This window comes from Symphodus melops (assembly GCF_947650265.1).
Source record: "Symphodus melops genome assembly, chromosome: 7".
Lineage (NCBI taxonomy): Eukaryota > Metazoa > Chordata > Actinopteri > Labriformes > Labridae > Symphodus > Symphodus melops.
In genome coordinates this window covers 7,729,710-7,740,826 of record NC_136697.1, presented here as the reverse complement: position 1 = coordinate 7,740,826, position 11,117 = coordinate 7,729,710, and the positions used below count along the sequence as shown (strand labels likewise).

The following is an 11,117-nucleotide window of genomic DNA, read 5'->3' as shown; positions in this document are numbered from 1 at the left end:
ATGTTGTAGAGCGCCCCCTGTTGACAAGCTTAGGTCATAAACTCCGCCTCCTCCATGTCAACAGATGGGACATTTTATTCTCAAATCTGGATTCTGTCATGATGATAAGTTACAGAGAACTATCCAAATGACATATTTTTGTTTTGTCAACCTGGAAGAAGCATCGCCAAGAAGACCAAATCACTTCATAAACAAAAGATTAGAGACGCTGTTTACACAAACTCTTAAGATTTGCGCAGTAATGGTGTTATATTGTTGCTTGAAACGTCATACATTGATAACAACATTTTGTGTGTTTGAGTTCTCTTTCTTTGTTTTCTTATGTGAAACTTGTTTGAATAGAGACTGATTTCTTTTCCCCCTATTCAATTTTCCTCAGTCCTTCCCTCCCAGCACGACTTATCAGAAACTTCAAGACCTCATTATAATTTTAATTACATTATATTATAGTCGTGACTGGGTGAAAATGGAAAAGTCTTACAGCTCATTAGCACAGTGCATACAATGCTGAATGAGGCCAAGTGCCATGAACTCTTTAAAGTTATATGAAACATAATCAGTTAAAGAACCAGATTCAGTCAATTACATCCATTCTTCAGCTAAATTGATCATATTCTATTACAGATATCACTGTGATTCTGCAGCCCTGTAGTTTTACAGTTCTTATTTATTCAGGGTTTTTTTTTTTTTTTTAACAATGACTTTCTTGATCATTAACTCAAATATATCCTGTCAGCTTCACAAATGAAGAAATAAGATCACGGGGGCGGAGTCTGTATTTTAGTGGGGTCTCTTACTCTTTCAATATCCACATAAACTATTTCACTTTTATTACCTTGACTCATCTCCTGCACAGTCCAGAATCCAAGCTAAAAAATAATCACGCTGTGAGTTGATTAAAGTGTTGATGAACTTGTTTACTTCAGTTCTTTACTGATGGAGTCGTTTCCCCCACATGAACACACCTTCACTACGTACCAGAGCTGACCTAACTGAGGTGGATTACTCTGTACAGCAAGAAACTCAACTAAGTAGCTTTGTGTGTTTAGACCTGGCTGTAAAATCTCTCTTTCTTCTGATTTTCACTTTGGAGACATGATATTAGATGTTTTAAAGGAAGTTGAGAAGCAAGAGTGTCATTTCCATCTGCCCACAGCAGTGAGTCTGGAGAGGTGTACAACATATTGCTCAGCTAATGCTCCAAGCTACAGTCCACACAGTTAACTCTGACTGAGTTGGTGAGTGGTGTGGCATTGCTCTCTTGCATTTAAACCTCAGTAAAGAAGGCCAAACACTTAGTGTATTTAAGCTTCGCCTCTGTGCTCAACAATTTAATAAAACGCAGCAAAATGCAAAGCCATCTAAACCACTGACCTACGTGAACGCTGAAAGCATTTCAGAGAGCTTGAGCTGGGAATTTGATTTAAGGCAAACTGAGTCAGATACTTGGGGCAGGTATATCACCTTCAACATTTACTGTCGGTGCATTGTGGCAGCATCAAATCGGCTTATGGTTGAGGTAGTGTAGCGGTTGTGTACTCGCTTGCGTTGTTTGATATATAGCAGGCAAACACTGAGAACTTTTGGCATCAACACGCCGTTTAATTAAAGAAGCACATAAGTCTCTTACAGCCACTTGTAATGTCAGAAAAACAGTTCAGCCAACTAATAGGCAGCTACACCACGGAGATAAGTTAAATGTTAAATGTAAGAAAAATTCCACAACAATTTCGTAAAGTCTCTTAAACATTTTAGATGGAAAAATAACTTTCATCAGGATAAACCAACTTATTTAATAGTATTTTAGTGGAGCACAGTGACACAAACTTACCACGGGGACAGCATGGTACAGACTGGGAAAAATACACGGGCTGCACCACTCAAGTCCGCACTGGCCCCAGCAGAGGGGCGCTAATAATAATAATAACAAAGAGACCAGTATTACACATAATTACTTTTTTATTTTTATTGAATGACAAACAAAGATGAGACCTTGAATTAGTCGTTTTCCACCTCAAAGTCTTTGTTGAGGTGTTGCCTGTGTTACGATTAGCTGAATGTTTGGATCCAGACTCACCGACTCAGAGACAGCTTAATCAGTTTTAACAATAATTTTAGACAGACAGACAGACAGACAGACAGACAGACAGACAGACAGACAGACAGACAGACAGACAGACAGACAGACAGATAGACAGATAGATAGACAGATAGATAGATAGATCCTATGTGTTACTGGTCCCAGGACATCCTACCTATATGTTACTCACCCCAGAACAGTGAATCTTTGTGTTACTGATCCCAGAACAGTCTGCCTATATGTTCCTGATCTCAGAACAGTCTATATTTGTTTTACTGATCCAAGAACAGTCTAGCTTTGTGTTACTGATCCCAGAACAGCCTTTATTAATGTTACGTACCCCAGAACAGTGAATCTTTGTGTTACTGATTACACACCAGCACACCTCTGAGTGACTGATCCCAGAACAGCCTACCTATATTACTGATCCCAGAGCAGCCTGCCTATATTATGTGGAGAAGACCTATGTCTTCTTATGGCTGCCATATAGAGGATGCCTGCAGGCCCCTGGAGTCAGTGAACATAAAGTGATCATTCACACTCACAGTCTCCAAAGCAGTGACATCTGCTGATAACGGGGAGAGCTGCAGGCTGGTTGAATGCATGAAAGCTGCTGCCACAGCCTGCCATCTGATACAGGAGTAATCATGTGTCCATATCTCACATCTCTGAGTAAGGGGTTCTGTGGTTGTCATGTGAACATGGTTGCATTTTGTTTCCTCTGCCACGCCGAGTGGGAAAATGATGACCACCAAGAATGACCAAGGCAGAGTGGTTACAGCTTACAAATAGAAAAGGTGTCCAGGAAACAGACCAGCTGTTTGTTTAGAGTCAGCACGTTTCCATGCACAGTCAAGTTGAGCTAAAGTTAGCTCTATTAGTCAATTTAATTGGAATTCTGGATTTGTCCCAGTAAGCACCAAGGGAATTCTCCAGTTTACAGAGTTTACAGAGCTTGAACTGAAACACCAATCTTATTTCAATTTAGTTTTTTAGGTTTCCACTTTGACTTCATTGATAGAACTGAACCGTGCCAAATATGCAGACAGAAACATTGAGTGCCGAGACTATGACACATTGCACAGATATTACGCCATCACGTACGTTTACGCATAGTTAACAGCAAGTATCTCCACCTCAGATGTTATTTTTCAATGTCATGCAGTAGTTCATGACATAATGCACTCATATTTTTTAAGACTGTACCATGCTCATAATGCACGGTTCAAAGTGGCAAAAATGTTAACAGCAGTTAAAACAGCCGTCCATGTTGTTGAAATTAAAATGTCATATCCTGTTTCAAAAAAGCATTTACATAAGCTAAAGGCAATACACTGTCTAGTTTTGTTTAACAAATTGTGCTCAGTTTTACTATTCATCAGTTGTCCCTACATCCAGGATATTTGAGGTGCCTTTAGCCTTTACAGCCAACCGCAGTACACCGCTGTCTGGTTGTGAATCTTTGGGAGCTTCTTCTACAAGAAGTCTCCTTGGTCTCTTCCTGTTCCACAAACTTTCAGAAAATGTTACCAATCAATGTTTTTATATTTTAAGATGTATTTTGGGGATTATTGTGCCTTTATTCGATAGCTAGGACACTGGAGGTTATGTTAAGTACAATAGATTGTTTCCTATGATGACAGTGCATAACGCTAATTCTGTTTGGAAGTTAAAGGTATTTTCCAGGGTGTCAGAATTGTGACCTTTTCACTGCTACCACCTGAATCAATCTGCTGCAATGTTTTAGACATGTTGTCCTTTTTGCAGAGCTGGTCCCAAGTGTGTTAATCTGTTAATTATCAGAATTGATTTTGAAATGACTTTAACATGGCAAACTGTCAATGGACTTGAGCTTATTTAGCGCTTTTTTAGACTTTTGACTGTTCAAAGCCCTTTCTACACCGCATGGCACACCAACACATTCACACACTGATGGTGATCAGGTTTAACTAATCCATTCATACACATTTATATGACGAAGCAGTGGAAGTGTCTTGCTTAAAGACAAATGGACATGTGGCTGCAAGGAGCTGGGGATCAAACTGTTCAAGCTCTCGCCATAGTACTGAAAATGTCTTCATAAATGTGAATATTATTGTAATGTCAAAAAACACCAATTATGTACATCTATAACTGAGGACACGTTCGACCAAGATACACAGTTTATATGGTCACTCAATAACGGTCACTCAATAACCATAACCTCGGTTAATATTAACTTGGTGGTAAATATAAACTGAATCGTTGATCAACTGATGCGAAGTAAAAAGAGTTTGACTTTTGATGAACTGTGTCCACCTCTGCTAAGACTCGTGTGTATAATTTAAAGTGTAATAGTTTCAGGTGTAGCTTTTATGATGTCGGGTCAAGAGTGGAGAATATGTGTTTGTGTATGAACAGAAGAGGACTTAGTCCCTGCCATTTAGTGCAATAACAAAAACAGTCTCACTTGAATTAGAGCACACGTTTTATAAATCAGAGACTGAAGCCACAAACCTCGATCAACAGATTCATTTAATAAATAACATCATCATAATCACAAGAACCAAAAACAGAGCTTTCAAACTGATTGGTGCACATCTGAACAGTAAATGTTAATCTTCTTCATCATCACGGGACTAACTGAACCAATGGACGATGATGCGGCATGTCATTCAAAGCTGTGATGTCATGTGGTCAGCGTAATGTTGATTCAAACAGCAACAAGTCCAGACTACAAGATGATTGGTTGAATAGAGAAGAGGATGTTGAAGTAGTTGGGATTTGAAGGGTCATAAGTGCTCTGTCCTAGTCCATGAACCCCCCGTACCTCTTCTGTAGCTCACTGCTGCTCTCCCATGCCCGTTTCAGCACCCCACCGCTCTTGCTGCTGTCCACTAGCCACTCAGGCCGGCCTACACGCCTCATGAACCCTCCATAGCGCTTCTTGAGCCCCCGACCCAGCACTGCCTCAAGCAGGTCACTGTGCGCCGCCCCTTCTTCAGCCCGGCGCATAAAGCCCCCATACCTCTTCACTTCCTCCCCTCCCTGACCCTCCCCCTCACCACCATGCTCTGTCGCTGCGTTAAGGAACTTTAGGATCTCAAGGCGAATGTTTTCTTCCTCGTCCTGGTTTCCGGGGTCCTCTAGCGCCCCCTCTGGAGAGGGGGAGCGGCGGGACATGAAGCCACCATAGCGCTTCATAAAGCCACCATATTTCTTGGCCAGTAGGTGTTCAGGTGATGGTGCAGCGTCAACGTCAGTTGCCATGGCACCAGCTGCATCCTGTTCTTGCTGGTCATTGGGGTCAACATCCAAACCGTTGTGGGTGTCCTCCGCATAAAGGAAGTCCCGGCACAAGCGGAGCTTCTGGCTGTCCAATCCGCCCTTACACTCAAGTGAGCATGTCTGGAAAATAAATAAAAAATCACCCAATCAAGTCAATGCTTAAAAAATATGTGAGGTCCATCAGCTGTAACTTTGGATCAACTGCTGTAGATGCAACATCTAGTGTGGAGTGATTTTTGAACCTTGGCAGGCATTCAAGATTGATGGACATTTGCATCTATTTGTGTTTCTTCGGATTTCTGCAGTAAGGCTGCACAAGGAATACATATTTTGAGCTTTGCAATACACACATCGCAGTTAAGAAGAGCATTCATTGATGCAAACAAGCATCACTTCCTCACTCAGGATACGTACATTTTACATACTCTCTCACTACATTAGTAATTGTAATTCTGCTAGCTACTTATATAAGGATAAGGATAACCTTTATATACTGGTTGTAATCTTGCTAGTTAACTGTACACTAGTTTTAATCCTGCTAGCTACCTGCATGCTAGTTTTAATCCTGTTAGCTACCTGTATGCTAGTTTTAATCCTGCTAGCTAGCCTGTATGCTAGTTGTAATCTTACGAGCTAACTGTACACCAGTTTTAATCCTGCTAGCTACCTGTATGCTAGTTGAGTTCTCAGCCTACTGTGATACTGTGAAGTGCAGCTGGTAGCAGCTGATCTTGCAGTCATGACCAAACGCCTGTCTTTAACCCACCAACATTAAAATGTCTATTAACATAAAAGTGACAATCAACTACGAACACATTCTATGGTCCAGCCATGGTCATGTGTGGCTCCTAAAAGAACAAGACCACCTCTACGTGATGCCAAATAGCTGCTTTAAAACACAGTCCTCAACATACCATAACCAACTAAAGGGTGATGTCATGGTTGCTCGACCCCCTGTGGCTTGACCAGAGTACAACAGCAAGCCCTAAGAATCACATTGCAGTTTTAACACCTTTCTCCCTGAGTTTGTGTATTTTATTATGTTTATATGGTGTCTTATTTTTTTCCACTTTCTTAAATGTTGCAAACTGAGCATCGTGACTGGAAAAAAAATGTGACTTGACAACAAGCTACCATCATCATCGTGCTCATTGTGTGAGCACTGCACTCCAGCATTGTGCTCACAGAGCCACACAAAGAGCAGAGAAAAGAAAGCGAGAGGGGGAGATTAGAGCAGATGTTTTCAGAGATCACAGCAGCTCGTTGTGTCTTATTTCACCCTCTGACTCCCTGAACAAACAGAGAAAAACACATTCTCTTCTTTAAACCATCTGTTAATGACCCCTCCTCGCACCTTGACACACGGATCTGATCATCTAAAGGAGGCCCCCGCCCACCCACTCTGATTGCTGCTCACCCCAGGCCTCCTATAACCATATCAGTGCATATAACCTCTGACTGGAGTCATCTGCAGGGCCGGAGGGGGTTCAGAATAACATCCCCCCCCCTCCTCTTATAGTCATGAGGGGGGATTCTTGCTGAGCTTTCACTGCCGCCAGCTTATAGAGACAGATTTAATGAAGAGGAAAATTGAATTGTGGACTTATTGGCACCTGAGGGGCTGTAAAGGGGGGAGCAGCCCCCTCTTGTGGCCGTAATGTGAAGTATCGACAAGTCACGATCTTTAAACAGGGAAAACCCACAGCAGGGAGCAACTACTGATAATTAAATATGACTTAGATCTTCTATAATGCTACATTTAGTCTAGGTGTGTGTTCTGTCCTCACAGCATCCACATGAAGACTAAAACCAAGATCAATGAGCTCAGAGAATCAAAAGGAGTTTCTACATTTTGAAAGCATTTTTTTTTCTATGATAGCATCTTCCATTGTTTTAATGTAGTTTAGGATTATAATCGTCTTTTGTATTACTTTATAAAATTGATTTATGAAATTACCCAAATTGATCAGTTAAATCTAAAGTCAGCGGGGATTTCCTTAAACGTTTTGTTTCGTCCACAACCAAAAATAAAGTTCAAAGAAGAAAAACTAGAAACTGAAAAGACAAACTTCTTTTCATAGAAATAAATTATTCATAAATCACAGAGAATTATTTTAGTCATTGAAAAGTAATGACATCATCATTTTAAAGAAATCATTGCCTCAATTACACTCAAATAATAATTACATTTGTACATGTGGAGTCTGTCGATGTATTTCAAATTGTGTTAATGTTAGATTTCTGTTTCATTGCTAGCTCCCTGCGTGTTTTAAGTTTTATTCAACTTCAAATTCAGAAATAAAAAACTGTGAGACTGTAGAATAAAAGTAACATTGAAAGTTAAGCTTTAGAGATGTGAATGGAAAAAAGGAGAGCAAATCGGACTGGAAAAGTAATGAAAGAAAGAGAATAAGAAGAGGAAAAACAGAAAAATGCCCTCAGTAAAGCAATTTGGAGTATTGACGTGAAGCGTTCAGAACAATATGAGCACAATCACATTGAAAGGAGATGAAAGAGAAAGAAAGAGAGAAAATGATAGTAGGGAGGGGGAGGAGGAGAGAAAACACTCAAACAAAAAAAATCTATGAAAGGAGAAGAGTGCAACACTTTCCCTGCAGAACAGAATTATGGTGATTACAGTCATCGGATGACTGAACATATGAAGAATAAAACTGTGAAAGAGAGGTCGAGAAACAAGGAGGAGTCCTCTCCTTTTGAAGGGATGGGACGGAGAGACGATAACAGCACCAAATATTCTCTGAATGACTTTGTGTTTTATTAAAAAGTCTCCAAAGTTCAAACAAGGCTTCCCTGGTCGATTTCTAACTCGTCCCTTCATATAGGAACTCATTATGTTTTAGTAAATGTTGCTGTATGCCAAGAAGAAGTCAATATCAGTGCTGAAACATGGGTTACCTCTGAGATAGACTGAGTCATGGTCTTTAAAATCAGTGAGGAGTCATCATGCATACAATCTGAGAAAGGTAAATGTACTTTTCATGCAGACCGCAGTATTTATTAAAACACCTCAAATAACTGTACTCATTACTCTGAAGAAAGGAGAACGTTTGCCTGAATCCATAATATAAATCTTAACATGTTTTTATGATGTTATTGAGAGTGACGCAGAATCATCCCAACATGTTGAGTGAAGGTTCTCCACATATGGCATACTTTTTAATACCCAATTGATTCAGATTCAGTTAGTTTTTACTGATGGACAGCACTGACTTCAGAAGCGTTACTCAAAAAGACAGACAGGGGCAAATGAGAGGGAAATATCCACCAAAACCTGCACGCAAACTCCCGCACGTTGCACGAAAAATTGCACAAAAACATTGGCAACATTGTCATACCGGCTCAGTCATATTTCAAACCATGTGCTGCATTGAGAAAAAGAGACACAGAACAGTCTAAATTGTACAAACGCATTAGTGATGTCGTGAGAAGTGGGTGGAGCCTGAGAGGAGCGAGGGAAACCCTCGCTCTTTTCCGGCTCCAGTGCCAACGTGTTTGTGCAATTAAGATGCTGCGCAGGAGTTCTGTCATTAAAAACTATAATCTACCCAATATTAGCTGTCTAGGAGGCATATTTTTGTTGCCGTGGTAACAAACAGGTAACGATAGTGTTCAATTTTTGCTAGTATCGCATACATGATTTTAATTTTTGAATTTATAAAAATATGTTTTTCCACAGTTTGAATCCTTGTGAGATAAATCTGTATTAATTTTAAATACATCAATCATAAGTTATTGTTTTAAAGAAACACATTTTTTTAAATGTATTAAATAATGAGACGTATGGAGACATTACCAGGGAGGAGAAGGTAGACTGCTGTCCCAGCAGGCGGTACACACACAGTGCACACTCCTTCCCACAGTCCGAACCCACAACCTGAGAGACACACACCCCCAGAAGCAGCATCCACACGCAGCTGCTGTGTGCGGGGGCCGCCATGAACTGAGGACACACACACACACACACACACACACACACACACACACACACGCACAGAAAAAATCAGTCAAATCATCAACATTACTCATTGAAAGCGTTCAAACTGAGGAATAAAATACAATAGATCCCGTTTAACAAACACACTGCTCATTAAAACCCTGCCTAAAAACAAGACAATTAAAGGTGACGACAATAGAAGAATGAACAAAGTGATTTATAAGTTTAAAGTATAGAAGCCTGATGCAGATTATTTTACTCATTTTAATGTGATAAGTTGTTTTTTTTCTGGGTGTTTTCTCTCGGTCTTTACGTAAGTATGTAATTAATTTCTTAATAACAGTTATACACATATCAGCACTTGTCCCCAACATCTTAGTGGCTATAAAGGGGAAAACTACTTTACCACTTTTCATGACACTACTCTCCCCTCTCCTATTCAAATGACTTAATATTTAAAGAATGCCTTTTATTGACTACAGATAAAGAGTTATAGAAAAATAAACCTTTAAAACAGGAATTTAAAAGATGGAAGATGGATCTATCCATCCATACATTTTATTAAACTATGTTTTCCCATGATAGCTACATCCAGATAGTTGTTTTAAGAGATCAAGTAAATGACTTGATTAAGTCATCAGGAGAAAAACAACAACCTTGTTATCCAAAGACCACAAATGTATGTCCACCACGGGCTTGCATAGAAAAGCACGCAAATAAATACTATTTCTATTTTAGTCATTTTTAAGACAAAGTCATATATATAATAAATATATTTATTTAAAGTATTTAAAGTATTTACTTACAGAGTACACTTTCATGTAATAATTCGTACCATTTCTTACACTTTTACTTAAGACTACAATTGATGCTTCTTTTTTTAAATAAAACCTTTTTGTTATATAAGTATCTAATAATGTAAATACTGAAATAATATTTAGCCTATGTAAAATACTCAAACAATAACCCTGAATATATCAAGTTGTAGAATAACTGAAGTTGTAACTTTTAGTTGTTGTAAATAATAAAAATAAAGACTTTTTTTTCTTACCTCTGTGTTTTTATAAGTGATAAGAAGACGTGTGTTCCGCGCGTGCCCTCGGGGGTGGGAAACTGTTAGGAAGCGCGAGCCTGTGAACCCAATATATGTGCACGCGGTTCCCTGTGTAGCACACGGAGGCAGACCAGTCACGGATCAGCCAATCAGCGCTTCTCTATTGCTCCCTCTCTCTGTCTCTGTCGCCGGTTCTCCGTTAAGTGATCTACCGGGAGCTGCCTTCAGAAGTGTCTGCCGTGATAAGAGAAAACACACGCACACACTCTCTCTCTCACACACACACACCTGTTCAGCGCGTGAGAAGTCCACTCAGAGAGCTCGAGGAGGTTCTACTGCGCCTCGTGCCTCTGCGGACTGTTTAAGTAGTTTGGTTAGCTTACGTCAGAGGGGATGTGGGGGAGGTAGGGTTGGGGGGGGGGTGATGAAGTGAGGTGACACACACACACACACACACTGAAGCACAGTCACGTGTGTTTTATTACCTCTCAGAAAGTCTTTGATATAAACCGCACTGTACCGTGCAGGTTGTGTGTGTGTATCAATAAACAGCTCGTCTTATGTTATCATCACTGCTTTCATTACTGTTTGATATCTGATCGCAGATGGAAAGTCATTCATGTGTTTGATAATTTCCTCTCAAACACAGTTAAACCAGACCGTTCAGCACATTATTAAACATGGCTGTGAAATGACTTCAACAAGAGGAAATGTGACGTCAGAAGTCAGCAGTGACTGTGTGCTGATCCCTGATAATCATT

The 11,117-nt window shown here is 40.0% G+C and overlaps 1 protein-coding gene across 1 annotated transcript; it reads right to left on the bottom strand.

The window, feature by feature from the left end:
* Positions 1-4,576: 4,576 nt before the first annotated feature.
* LOC306827389 (proenkephalin-A-like) lies at positions 4,577-10,706 on the bottom strand. The gene is made up of 3 exons (XM_079349172.1): positions 10,354-10,706; positions 9,162-9,308; positions 4,577-5,467 (listed from the first exon to the last, which is right to left on the bottom strand). The coding sequence occupies exons 2-3, from the start codon at positions 9,303-9,305 to the stop codon at positions 4,868-4,870; spliced, it is 744 nt and encodes a 247-aa protein (XP_079205298.1). The 5' UTR covers positions 9,306-9,308; positions 10,354-10,706; the 3' UTR covers positions 4,577-4,867.
* Between the last annotated feature and the right edge of the window lie 411 nt (positions 10,707-11,117).

Bases quoted from the DNA above. Each gene is read 5' to 3' on its own strand.
- LOC306827389 (XM_079349172.1), bottom strand. From the start codon at position 9,305: ATGGCGGCCCCCGCACACAGCAGCTGCGTGTGGATGCTGCTTCTGGGG. The intron at 5,468-9,161 runs GTAATGTCTCCA...TTTATTTTCCAG, and splicing joins AGTCTACCTTCTCCTCCCTG to ACATGCTCACTTGAGTGTAA.